Raw genomic sequence first — 14,600 nt, forward strand, 5'->3', positions numbered from 1 at the left:
AAAAATTTAGTTTCGTAATCCATCAAAGGTAAAAATACAAAATCTACAAAATAATTATATTTTACATGGGTGGCAAAACCGCATGTATGTAGCAAGAATTTATCACCTATTATAATATCATAATTATCATTACTTTTTTTACACCATGCGGTGCATAGAGCACTGCATTGATTTACAAAATGCAGGTTTTATGTTTTAGGTCCCGGTCCAGGGACCGTGAAATATTGCCGTGTAAAAACTCCTTAAAAAAATGAATTTACGTAGACCCTGCCAGAAATCAAACCGGGGATCTCAAACGAGGATGGAGAATAGTATTGGACCAAAAAAGAGATTTATCTCGGCTCCATTTTCTATTTCAAGATTTTTTCTTGCTTGCCTACTTAACAAAGCATCTGGTTCTCGACGCCCTGAACGTCCACTGCTGACTGTTCATCGGCATTTTATGTCAGAACTAAGAGAAGCAAACCAGATATGGGAAAACGCATAGGAGCTGACATCTGATAGAGATGCAAAGAGGCTCTTTGTGGATACCATATGCTCCAACTTGGGAGTGGGCATGGAGTGATGATGATGATGTAGCTATCGCGTCAAAAACGCTCGTCCAGGGTTCTGATTCTATTTCATAAGCAGAACTGTATTTTTCATCCTCTTGGACACAAAAAAAAATATCACCTGAATCAACATGTGTTACCTTAAAGCGCATCAGATACAAACGTGAAATTTTTTATAAATTTAATTTTTTTTCGTCGGAAAAATCTGTGCTCATTTTTTATTTAAAATTTAAATTTTTGGGCTTTTTTAAATTAACTGTGTTTGAAAATTTTAAAATAAAATACGATAATAATGAAATTTAAATAAAATATACATTTTTTTTTTTTTTGTTGAAATGGGTAACAAATAAGTAGAGCAGAGTTCGAACCTTGTACCTGCTAGTTAGGAGTTAGAGATACTGCCAGGAAACTACAGTTTGTCTGATTAATTTATTAGTTAAATCAGTGATATTAATATAATTGGTCAAAATGTTTTTTCTTTGTTTTAATGAATGATGAATTTTATAAAATGTCACGGTCGTGCCAGGGACCACCCCGTATAGCCTCCAGAAAATCGAGGGATGCCGTTACGATAAGGAAAATGAAGTTCCGTTCTTGTAAGTTACAGGGTAGAAATAGAAGTAGTGGAATTGTAGGATCGCGGAGGGGTGTGATAATATCTACTTGCCTACAGTGTGAATATCGAAATCGGAACACTGGGTTCATAGGAAAACATTAACCTTAATGTATTTTTTATTAATACTTGCATTAATCATTATTTTTTATCATATTTGAAGTGCATCAAATTTTTTGCGGTTAGGGTTGAATTCAACTACACAGAGATGTATTTACTTCTTAGAGAGGTAATTTTTAACTCATGCTAAAGCGCTGAATTTAATATTTGAAGATATTTAGATTCCATTCTGAATGAGATTCATTTTTCTGATTGTACAATGAAACTCCAATTATCAGGATAAATGAGTGCCAGATTTTATTTCCTTTTAAATAATATGGGGTTTTGTAATCACATTAAAAACTTACAAATCCAGCACAGTAAAATTAAAACTAAACATTTTTTCTTGTTTATTTCTTGATAAGTTTACAACGATTTAAACGAGAACTAAATAAATACTCCAGATCTTGTCTCGATGTCCCTTATGTTTGTCAATGCTTCTTTCTTTTTTCTTTAAATGTTTTAAACTACTCTTTTATTTGTAATATTTAAACCTTATAAATTGTATACATGGACAATGTCCGTTAATAAATAAATAAATAAATAAATAAATAACGATCTGAATATTTGCTAATCTGGATAACCGGAGATCGGATGAACGCATTTTTACTGTATGTTGAATTTGATTTCATTGTAGCCTTTTTACAAATACTGTGCTCACTGCCCCATGGTGCAAAGTATGGTTTGATAATGTGAAAAAGTCGTTTTTGGAGATTTTTAACCAAAAGTCAACGTTATTTAGTAATTCGAAAAATATTATTCTTTAAATGACTGTTCTTATGGATAACCGGTAACCGACGGTTATTTTTGATAACTGTCATTATGGAACCGGGTTGTAGTCTTATGGCTAGTATCACGGATTAGCGGTCCGAGGTTTATACCCGCCTATATCACAACTTGATTTCCATTTTCTAGTAGTGAGTAATTTAAAACTCGTTGAAAGTGCCCCCAAAAATAAAATATTTATGTTAATCATAAAAACGCTTTTTTTTTTAAATAATAAAATATACATATTATATAATGAGGGTGTATTCTTGATACTCCCGTCGGATCTTTACTTCGTGAATGCAAAATTACAGACACTACTCTCGTTATTGGAAGAATTTTGGTTTTGTTTGTCAAAAAGAACGTTGAAATTAAAGAAAGAAAATCACTCTACGTTTAACATTTATTCAACGAAATCATTGGTACAAATTGCTAACATAAGCCCAAATTTAGGCCCCTGCGCGCAGCGCTGTGACGTCTCCTCTCAACCATTCCTTCGCTTACGGCAAACTTTTTCCAATAGAAAACAAAAGGGGCAATTCAGTCGTATTTATAAATATTCTATTATCTTTGAAGTTTTCAAGAGTACACAAATATGAACGGCAAAACCTTACATGACACCGAGAACAATATTTCTGGTAAACTAACAAAACAATCCTAACAACCCAAGTGACGTGTGTGATTTTATGTATTGTTCAATGTTCAAGAAATAAAGATTCGACAGAAGCGTTTTTTTTAATATTGATGATCGGTCATGAAAATTTCTGTTTTTATTTGGTTATGGCATCTTTTGAAACACCTTGTTTGTAAATGTTTAGGGATGTGCGTGATCAGAAACAATTGCCTCGATAGTACAATGATAAGTTTTTCGTATGAACCAATATATTCCTCCTTAATACCTCTTATCGTTTATCCAATTGTGGAATCACTTCTTGATAGGGTGTTAACAGCATATGTTCCTAGATTACATTTTCATGGAAGCGAAGAACAAAAAATGCCAAAGTTAAAGTGATATTGCTTCTTTCGAGATGAATATTTAACAATACTGGCGTTATAAGTACTACGTGGAATTTTATTGTATTCTGGTAAAATAAAAACAGTCGAGTATTCATAAATAACTTGAATTTTCCATAATTCATTTAAAACATTTAACATGTACGTCATTCGAAAAAAAAAATTATTTCATTTCGTAATGTATTTGGAACGTCCGTTAAGTATTATTAAATATTTATTTAATTAAAATAAAACTCAATTTTACACTGCTTATTTTTCTTTTGTTAATTAAGTTTTAATAAAGGAGCACGTACTAGCTCAGTAACCGACTGGTAATTAAATAAATAATTAGAGGTTAAAACAAAGTATTTTATTTCAATTTAAATTACATAATTAATTTGTTAAAACTTAACGATAGAAGGAAAATTATAGACCTTTTAAATTTATTCAAATTTGTAAATTCAATATGGGATTCCCCTGAACTGTTATCTCTCATCAACTTCAGGGTGCCTGGAAGAATGACTAGACAGGTGCCACCGTTTTGTAGCAACATTTCACGCACAGTGTATACTTGTAATGCAGTATTAAATAGACTTCATGAACTCGGCAATAGTTATTTCCACGTATCTGATATATTGAGTGTAGGGTTTTGTTCCTATAGAACGAACCTTTTGAACTTTTTCAAAGATGTTGAATGGTAATTATATTTATTTATTCATGCATTTCATATACAGTTTTTTGTTCACTTTGCCTAGCTGTGTGAAACAGTACTCATGATTTTCTTGTTGTTTTACCGTATAATGTTTTATTATTTAAACTTTCTACTGAGTATGCTTTATTATTTTTGAGGGTTTTTTTTAAAATATAAATCTTGTTTTTTTTAAAAATCTTGTTTTTAAAATTCATGTTTTTGAAAAAAAAGGAAAAAAATATTAAGCCAAATATGTTAGTATTATAAATGTTTGTAAAAGGCAAATTCGCCGTTTATGTTAATAAAATAAAATAATGAATAACCACAAAGTAAGTGGAAGCAATATAAATATTAATGAAAAATAATAATCATATTTGAAGCATTTTTTGCAATTTTTGCACCTCTTTTTAATAATTTTGTCTTCGAAATATTTCGAAAAATAATTTAAATTTCCGAATAATTAGAATACACGTTTATTCTAAGGAGTAAATAATAAAAGTATTATCAAAACTTATTTAAGGTACAGATTTAAATTATAAAAGAACCTCCTTTGCCACCTAAAATAAATAGAAAAAAAAAACAATTTTAGTCATTTAACCTCAAAAGGGTTAATTTAACCTCATAAAAATACCTTTAACGCTTATTTTATTTATTGTGTGAAGTTACTTCGAATTTACATTACTTCTGCCGTTAGAGTTGATAAAGATCAATCGTTACTTTTAGATTTGTGGCTTTCCTCCAATAAACAAAACGATTTCAATTTTCTTCTCTATTTGTAACGACTCAAGTTAGTCCAATTAAAACTCAGTCTGAGTATTTTATTGACACAGTAACAAAGAATGGTTTTATTAGCCATAAAGCTCCCCGGGCTAAAGGGTTGTTGTGGGACCATTGAGAACTTAGACCACAGCCAGTAAAGTTGGGCGGCCGATTCTCCAGGGTTATAATGCATGCATAATTATGCATGGTTCTCTTCCGCAAAGCACTAAATCTGTGATGGCATAGTTTCTGCCTTTTGCTAAAATGCCCAATTGAAAATAACCATTAAAACCTCGAACCATTAAATTTTACTCAAATTGTTCAAAAGTTAGTTTTGTTGATTAAGTGCCTACTCACTCCGAGCTACGGAATTGATATTAAATGGTTGAGATGAAAAATGCATTAAAGTTACTTTCGAATCACCTTTTCTTAAAAAAAAATAGTATGTAAGTAAACGCATTAGTTTGAAGCACCATTTTATAGACGATTAACATAAATTTGATTACTCAATTAAAAACATTTTTAGTTCTCTGAAAATTAAGATTTATTCACATTATTTAGAGCTCATTTAAATGTTTTTTAAACTTTATTTATGTATGGTCAGCAAATTTTTTTAATGTAAATAATTTAAGTGTCGTGCTTGTCCAATCGAAAAAAGTTAATGTTTACTTGGTTCACCGACAGGCACTAACACATTAACATACGCTTGTTTCATTTGAACGCCACTGTAAATATGTGTATTTTTTAATTATTTATCCTTACTTCTTCTACTCCTTCCTCGCCAATGACCTATGTTGTCTATTTTTCAGAGAGTTTTCCTCCTGTGAGGTGGATTTCTATCTGTCCTTCCATACTTTGGGATGTTTGAAACGAGGGAGATTCCTGTGAGGCTAATTATATATTGCAACATAAAGGAGTCTGGTTGTGTCTGTTAAATATGACCGTATGAGTCCTTCCTCTACTATCTACTCCATCTTATGATATTCCCAACCACACATATCCTTAATATGTTTGTATAAATAAAATCATTTTCATAATAAATACGTCAGTCCTCAAGATTTTCATTTTATTTTATTTCATCGGGAAGCCAAGAGACATTTCAAGGATGGTTTTAATGCAAGCTCCCCAACCAATTGGACCGTAAGTCAACACAAAATTTGCCAGTGCATGGTATAGGTGTTTCAAGTCCGGGACTTTTAAGTTTATTTCTAAGTGGGATGAAAAAATGTATCAAGCGCTTAATCTTTGCACTTATAGTTTCAATTTGTTCATCCCACCTCAAATACTGGTCTATAGTTATTCCCAGATATTTTATACTCTGAACACTACTTAGTTTTTTGCAGTTGCAATTCACCATCACTGAACAATTATGTAGTTGAAGTTCGTTAATTTCATTAGGTTATCCGCGGGGGTTGCACTAAAACGTATGAAACTAATAAATATAAAAACGTAATATAAGTATTATTAATACATTAATTAAGGTCTAATTAGAGGTTTCATTTTTTATATTGGTAGCAAAAAAATGGCACATAAATATAATAATACATAATGTAAAATAATACATCGTTCACAACTTGAAATATCATTAATATGTAAAATTAATTTATATTAGTGAAAAATAAATAAATCCACACTTGAATGTCGGTCGCACAGATGCATATTATAGTACACAAAAATAGAAATATAGCTGACCACAGAGTGTAGTTTTATTATGTGCCGACATACAGTATAGCACATACTTATTTAGGTTCCGGATTCAAGGCACAACATCATAACTTGAATTTGTTTTTTAAATTTTGTTTGGAAGTGATTAATATGATTCAAATATATCACCAAAGCGATAAAACTGGTCACTTGTTTTGATCAATTGTATTTTATTCATAAAATCATATCGTGGGGTAATAACTGCAACTGGGTAACTTTCAAATCAGCATTTTTGAGTAAACCACTTAAAACAAATTTGTGTTTCACCCTCCCTGAATAAGTGAACAAATAATTAAGTCATGTACTCAAATCACCAAAATATTATTTAAAAGGGTACCGACTTGTTTATTAGGAGCATTCACGGATGAACATCACAGAGGTGAGTTTTAGTTGTTAATTTAAAAATCCGAATTTCGAAGTTACCTTGTTGTAGGAATTACCCCACGATATCGAAATCAGACGCATTCAAAGTACATATATCTGTATAAGATGTACAAATGTTGAAACATAGGAAAATTTGTGAGGATACTCATATGCAGCGGTTTATTTTCTACACCAACCCCAACAGAGAAATGGGTTGATGGTAATAGTAGTGTGGGTACCAGAGAGTGAGAGACGAGGATGTGTTGTTGTCTATGGCCGCAGTGCCCAATGGATCCATATAAGGGCACGTAACACGTCACATGCCCTTCTTTATCTTTACCAGTATTTAAATTCACTTTTAAGTAGTATTTGTTAAATATCTGTATTTTCGTGTGTAATAAACCAACAATTGTAAGTAACTTAAATTATTTTATTTATCTAATCCTTGAGGTTAAATCCAATAAAACATATGTTTCAGATAAAGCAACAAATAGCTACTATTTAGTAGAGCATAATAAAATACCTATTCAGTAGTTATAACTAACTTTGAGTTTTTACCAAGAATATTCTGTAACGAGTACATATATCAAAAAAAGTTATGTCAAAAAAGATAGTTAAATAATTGGACAAATGAGTTACACGAAACCAGTATGACAAAACCAATTTGGTCATTAATAAGAAATCAGAACAATTATTTTACCAGACACTTTTTTAACCGGTCTTTTTACGGTTAAACTGGTGCCTATGAAATCTCAAAATAAATTTTATCTGTGTTTTTACTTTATCTCAGTTTTTTCAAAAACATCAACATTCAACTAGTTACGGTTTATTTCTAGTTTTCTCTTGAGAAACCCTTGGGTTGCGTGACAATCTTGACTTTTAAAGGCCAACAATTCAATCTTTCTTGCTCTTCTTTTGTCTGTAAGGCTTTCTTGAAATTTATCAAATAAACTTTTATGAAAATGTGGAATTTATTCTCAGTTGTAAATCAATTAAAAATAATTGTAACATATAAATGAAACCAATAGTTACACACAAAATATGCACTTTGATTTATTTAACAAACCAGCATTTGAATCGGATTGTGGTCCCGTGGCCAGAATCTTGGACTCACGGCTCAAATATCCATGGTTCGAATCCTGCTCCACTTTAACTTGATTCCAATTTTCTAATAGTCAATTATTTACAACTCGTTGAAAATGGAGAAATATTTGAGTTAATCATAAAAACGCAAATACGTATTTTATTTTTAAAAAAAGAGAGTAAAAAATATTTTCAAAAACGAAATTATTATTTGTGCATAAGAAATAATTCATTAAACATTTCAGTTAAGCACGTGAATAGGTTTTTTTAAAACAAAAAATAAATAAATAGTTTTTAACGACTTTACTAGTCGTTAAAAACCCGTTTTACTAGTACTGCCATGCAAGAACGGAAAGCCGGAACAGTTTAAGTGGACCAAATTTTCAAGTATTTTTTACACAGTAATGAAATTATTAATATTTAGTGCATTAACTAAAACATTTAAATAAAAGTTACTTAAAATTTGCATATAACACTCGCCGACTTTTATGTACGGTTTCAAGACATACCAGACTCTTTGTCAGGACACTAATATTACACTAACATGCCAATCCCACCTTGCATTTTTCCATGTTACTCGTCTTTTAGTCAGAACACTAACAACATCAACATTCAATTTCCACAATACATTTTTGTATATTAGTGTAATTAGTGCCCCGAAAAAGAGACGCGTACATCTTATAACAAACATTAATAACACAAAATTATTGTAGTTTATTTTTCTGACAGCTAGTTTGCCTTCCAAACTAGGTTTTTAATTGTCAAATGGAGAGTTATTTTGAATTATTTAAAACAATCTTAAGTCCGATTTGAAATGGTTTTCGATTTGAGTTGTAATCGGTAAAACAAAGAGGAACCATGAATTTCAATTTAAATTCTACGAAATATGTATCTTTTGTCATTCTTTCCCCATCATTTGTTTCAATATTTCTTTGAAGTCGTTTATCCTTATTCTTTTGTATTGTAATTGATGATTCATTATAGCTCCCAATACTCTGACCCGAATCAAACCGTAACAATTGATTAATGTATAATATTTCTTTTTCGACAGGGGCGTTCTTCTTCAAGGGAAGAGACAATACGAAGAAGCGATTCAAAGCTTTGAAAGGGCCATTCACTTCAGACCATCTTTAGCGCGTAAGTATTTTTTGTATTCATTATTTTATTTTATCGAAAACAACGCATTAACTCGCCCGTTTCTGTGCGCGGCGTTGTAAATTGCAATGAATTAATTAATATTCCGGGAAGTTTTCTGAATATAACCAGATTTTTTAATCTTTAATCAAACCTTAACACACGAAATAAAAGTAATTACGTATTTAGGTATATTAAATAATTTAAAATAAAATATTTTGTCTATCAGGATCTCCGAAAATGACAAAATATTAAATACACTGTGACAAATATTTAAAACATTAATTTCAGAGAATGAGATGTAATCTAATAAGATCACTTAGCAAGACAAACATAGAATTAAAAAGATTAAGAGTGACAGTCATTATCAGGCGATCATTTCCTAATCTCGTTTTACCTGAAGTAACTTCAAGGGAGTCAAGAGAGTTTTTTCACACAGTTTGTTAAAGGTTAATTATGTAAATTAAAAAAATATAAATACATGCTACGGCAGAAAATTAAATCATTAAAATTCTATAAGATGAAACAGATCAATAATTGAAGGTTTCTTTCGAATAAGGGTCCATAAAATACGTTGCAAAAAGTTTTTTTTTTTAATGTTTCAAACGGGTTAATAACGCTTTGTTTTTATTTCAAAATAAATATTTTTTTCTAGTATTCGAGCCACAACTTGCTCCAATATTTAAAAAAAATCAATACTAAGGTCTATATGTCCAGATTCTATAAATTTTCATCCCAAAATAGTGGACGACCGTTGTGTTGTCAAACTCGAAAGAATGTGAAAAAATAAAGATCAATGATATCGATAAGCAAGGTAAAAACCATAAACAAAAAAGAAGAGAGGCCTAAATTAAGGCCTATAGTTTTTTTTAACTCTAAAATTTGAAAATTTCGACTTTTTTATAATGTCTTTTTTGGTTAACGATAAAAAATAAAGTGTTTCTAAAAATATGTATTTAACCGTTATTTATTGGTTACAAGAGAAAATATCAGCAGATTGCTAGTACGAGGTTAACCCATCATTTGAATTATTTAATACCAAAAACACGTAAAACTTTCGTAACAAGAAATTTGTCTTTTGTGGCTCCAAGAGCGTTTATGAACATATTTAGTTATTTAATACGAAATCCATTTTCAGGAGAAGTGTATATGTTTGGATTTTGTCTAAGGGAAGAGACCATTTATCTTTATATACTACTATTGAGCTATCGAAAAGATTATATTTATTTATTTTTTATTTGAAATATTATTGATTAATATGCATATTTCCAATTATTTTTATGTTGTATCCCAATTAAATATAGGTTTTATTGGCTTCATAGAGTTAGGGATACGTTTTTATTTTCAACACATAAAGCTTGCCTTCCCTACGCATGTAGATGCTTATAAGATCACCTACTTGGAATATAGCTGTGCAAAAATCAACCATTTAAAGGATTCCCTTCCATTATATTAACCCACAAATACCAAATTGGCCCCAAACAATGATCTTTTTCTAGCGGATTATAACAAAAAGTTTCCATGTTTAAAGTCCCAGAAGAGAGTGGCTATAATAAAATTAAGAAATGAAATAAATATAATACAAAGTTCATGAGACTGGAAGGAATATATAAATATAAATAAAATACAAGATAATATAAAATGGCTGATTCCTACTCCGTGTTCACCGCATAGACAAGTCCATAGCAAATACGACCCCAATAAGAAGGAAAGTTGCCTAGGAGTTAGCATGTTCAATAAAAGAATGACCTATTTAAAATTCTAAACAATACACACGAGGAGATAGCTAAAGTACTCATTTAAATTAATTCCATGACCTTCGGGATAGATGATAAAATGAACGAGGATTTTTGTAAATGTCAGTTTATAATTAAATATGATAATTTATAAAGTCTAAAGAAGATTTTTAAATCTTTTATCTGGATATTTATTGATTATTTGGATACAATTTAAATGAAGATTTTTAATTTGCAAAACTCTAAAAACACTTACGTTAGATTTTAATGAGGTAAAAATTATTTTATAAAAAAACATTCATCTTAATTATGGCGCAAAGTAATCATAAGTTATTTTCAAACAGAGCTTAGATCAAAATATACTAGTAAATTGCACAATATAGATTTACTTTCAGTTTGATAAAATCATACTACCTTAACACAAAATCTAACAACTCGATATAATAAACTTAATATTATTCCAATTTACCAAACATTTTTTCTGTATTAATAAATAAAAAAACAAGCAATTAAACAGAATTAACATTATTAAAACGTTGATATTCTAATGAATTTAATATCAAATATAAAAATTCAATACGAAAAAGAAATAAAACGGTCGGATTCAATTTCATTTTTTAATCCTACTGATGGTGGAAGCACATTCCTTGCAAAATTGATCGGCTCCCGACCAGCAATAATCTTGAGCGGAGTTGTGTCACGTCAATCTTTTCCAAGTATTGCAATGTCACATCTTGGAGAACATTCCACTATCAAATAATGAAAATTTGTCACTTGTAAGTTAAAGCAATTTAATTTTTGTGTTCTCACCGGGCATAAAATCTAGAATCTTCCGTGTGTGAGTAAAACGTCTAAATCACTTTACCGCTTAGGCTACCAATGATTTCATAGTGATGTATAAAAGTAAACTTTGTAAGAAAAGTAATATCTAAGTATTTAATATAATAATGTTGTTCATTTGCTATAGTATTAATAAAATGCTTTGACACCATTGGTTTTCTTTAACGATAAAGGGAGATGTGGTAGCATTTTTTTGCATTCAAAAAAGTTTATTTAATGGAGAAGCTTGGTGCTACGGAAAATTGATTATAAAAAACTTTCACACTTAAAATTAGTGCATTTAATTGTACAACAAAGTTTCTTGAAAATGTATGAAAAAATAATAAAAATATGCTACTTTGAAACGCAACGGGCTTTCGTGAACAATTACCAATACAGTTTATCGTTATCATGTGTTGTGATTGATTTCCGGTTTCCGGGTAACCATTTTTTCTAACGCTTGGTGTATTTTGACTGCCACGTAGTTCTATTTTTTAACTGGCGGCACAACTCATGGACGATAACTTGTGATGTCGCGGGTGGAATAGTTCCAAAATCGCAAAGTTTTGAAGAATCATAGCAATGATAAAACGTTACATAATTAAATAAAATTGAACCGGTTTTAAAGCTACACTAGCTTTTTTATCAATATGTGAATCTTTACGTATTTCGTTCTCAAAGTGTCTATTAAATATTAAATCTAAACATTTAAAGCTAATAAGTCAAGTCTTTTTGTCATACTGTTCTTGTAAAGATAGAAGGTGTGGTGTTAGAGAAATTTTATCATGATTTTTTTATTTTTTATTGGCTAAGTTTATGATAGCGCATGAACGTTTTTTTAAACCACCGAAATTTGCATCATTAAAATCTCTTTTCTATATTATTTGCAAAATAAAAGCATTTTTTTAACATGTTATTATTCTACATCGTTTCAAGTCATCGGCATCATCGTAACAGAGACTATTTACAATTTATATTGAATCAAAAAAGGGGCCCTAAGTCAGAATCGATTATGTTGGAGAATATTACGCAATGCGGGTATTTTATTTTTTATCCGCACTGGTCCTGATATGATCCAACCGAACTCATTGCTTTTTGTATGATGTTTTTTTTCACTCTGCTTTATCTCTTCTATTGCAAGAATATTTCAGAATATATCATGAGTTTACTGGCAAAAAACGTTGACACGAAAATATGCGGATTTAACTTAATGATGCAGTTTTGTAAAAATTTTAACGCTCTACAAACTGGCAAAATACACTTAGTCATATTAAATTTGATATATCTGTAGTTTTGAAAATAAATTTAAGGTAAAGTCGTTAACTGGGTATTTTATTTAGGCTTAAAGCTGTTAAAAACTTAATATTTACTTGATATAAAATTAAAAAACGGAAAAATTAAAAACATGTTCTTAAATGAGCACTAATTTTATTTAAATAAGAATAGATGTAAAAGAGTAAAATTGAAACAAAACTTAAATGCTTGATTTCTCATAACAAGGATTTGAGAGTAAAAGCTTTTTTGTCAGTATACCCACGATATTATTGTTTTTTTTTTAAAGAAAAAATAAATATTTGCGTTCTTATAGTTTACTCAAATATTTTATTTTGAGTGCCATTTTCAACAAGTTGTAAACAACTCACCATTAGAAAATAAAAATCAATATGGGATCAAAGTTGGAATCAAAATTCAAGTTATTAGTACCAAATAGCATGTCAATTAGAACAGTGATAATATGTTTCGTCTGCCATAAGTAAACTAACTGGAATGTTCATAAAAGATTTTTTAAAAGAAAATTGTGGCAAATTATTTTTAATATGATTTAAAACATTTATTACATATTTCAGGAGATTTTGTGCATCCACATGTTCTAACCAAATTTTATCAGATATTTATAACGTATTATAATTAAGTTATTTTACAACACAACACTGGCACTGGTGTAAAATCGTTTCACGACGTATATTTATTTTCCGAAATGACCTAAAAACAAAAATAACGTTCTGAATACGGCTGTACAAGTAAATAAGTATATTTTAATACGTAGCAAGCTGAATGTCGTGATAAATACAGACAAAAACGGAAAACCGTTCGGGGGTGGGGGTGGACTTAATGCTAAACGAAAAGTTATGTTATCCTCGAATAGCTCTGCCATATAATCTCCCCCTCTCCAGGCTTAACCAACCCACACGACCACGTCATCATACTGAAGTAGCCTATTACCGAGCTACAAAAATAGTCTGCTAATAACGGAACTGTTTGAATTTCGGTATGATTAGTATCATTGCACCAAATGTAAAAATGGAATGTAAAATAAATCAATATCAACTATTCATCATAATGTTTATAGATAAAAACATTTTAACCCACCATCTTGATACATTTTGTTAAATTACATATGTATACAACAAAGGAGATGGAAAACGTTTAAGATAAGGTGATATTTAAATTTTAACCTTTTTATAGCTTCTGACGTGTCATTATTTGGTTATTATTATTTTTATTATTCTATGTCCGCTCCCTAGTTAGAGCATATGGTTTCCACAAAGATCTTCCAAGCATTCCTGTTGGCTGCCAGCTCCTGTGCATCCTCCCAAGTCAGGTTCGTGTCTTGTTGTTCTGAGACGAACTGCCAACGGACAGTCAGCAGAGGACGTCCAGGACGTCGAGAACCTGATGCCTTGTAAAGTAGGCAAGCACGGTTGAGGCACTCAGGAGGCATCCGCAGCACACGGCCAAGCCAATCTTATTGTCTTCACTTGATGGCAGTTGTCACCGGAGTTTGCTGCGTCAGTTTTTTTATTACTTGATTCCTCACAATGTCAAACCACCGCACACCTAGAAGTCTTCTTAAGACTCCTATTCTCAAAACTCAGAATTTTGCTGCTTTGGGCCCTAGTGAGTTTAAAAACCTATTTTAATGTTTAAAACCCTATATTTCTTTAATTTGTCTATCTCTGTTGTTGTGTTTCATTGTCTCTGGACAAGATAGATCTAAAATGTGTGGCTAAATAGCTTGCTTTTATGTTATAAATGATCAAGATTTGTGGCAATTGAAATACCACTTCACCCCTTTTAACACTGGTTATGGAAAGAAAAATGATTTGATTATTATTGAGAACGTTAATTCAACTTAGACATTTTATCAATAAATGTTGGTTTTTAAATTGTTAATTCAAAACAAATACACGACCAAAATGAATTACAAAAGTGTCTACAAAACTGTTCAAGAAAATATGTGAGCACGATTTCAAGATTCAGAAAAATAATAATATGTATTAAATTTAAAC

The 14,600-nt window shown here is 30.4% G+C and overlaps 1 protein-coding gene across 1 annotated transcript in view; it reads left to right on the forward strand.

The window, feature by feature from the left end:
• LOC148278885 (protein O-mannosyl-transferase Tmtc2-like) overlaps positions 1-14,600 on the forward strand; it is a 378,152-nt gene that overhangs the window by 319,621 nt on the left and 43,931 nt on the right. Inside the window, exon 5 of the mRNA XM_088230743.1 lies at positions 8,673-8,758. Within this exon, the coding sequence (XP_088086869.1) occupies positions 8,673-8,758 (86 nt within the window). The remainder of the gene's footprint in view (positions 1-8,672; positions 8,759-14,600) is intronic.

This window comes from Micrasema longulum, unplaced genomic scaffold (assembly GCF_059751315.1).
Source record: "Micrasema longulum isolate JH-2025_06_02 unplaced genomic scaffold, ASM5975131v1 h1tg000813l, whole genome shotgun sequence".
In the NCBI taxonomy this organism is placed as follows: domain Eukaryota; kingdom Metazoa; phylum Arthropoda; class Insecta; order Trichoptera; family Brachycentridae; genus Micrasema; species Micrasema longulum.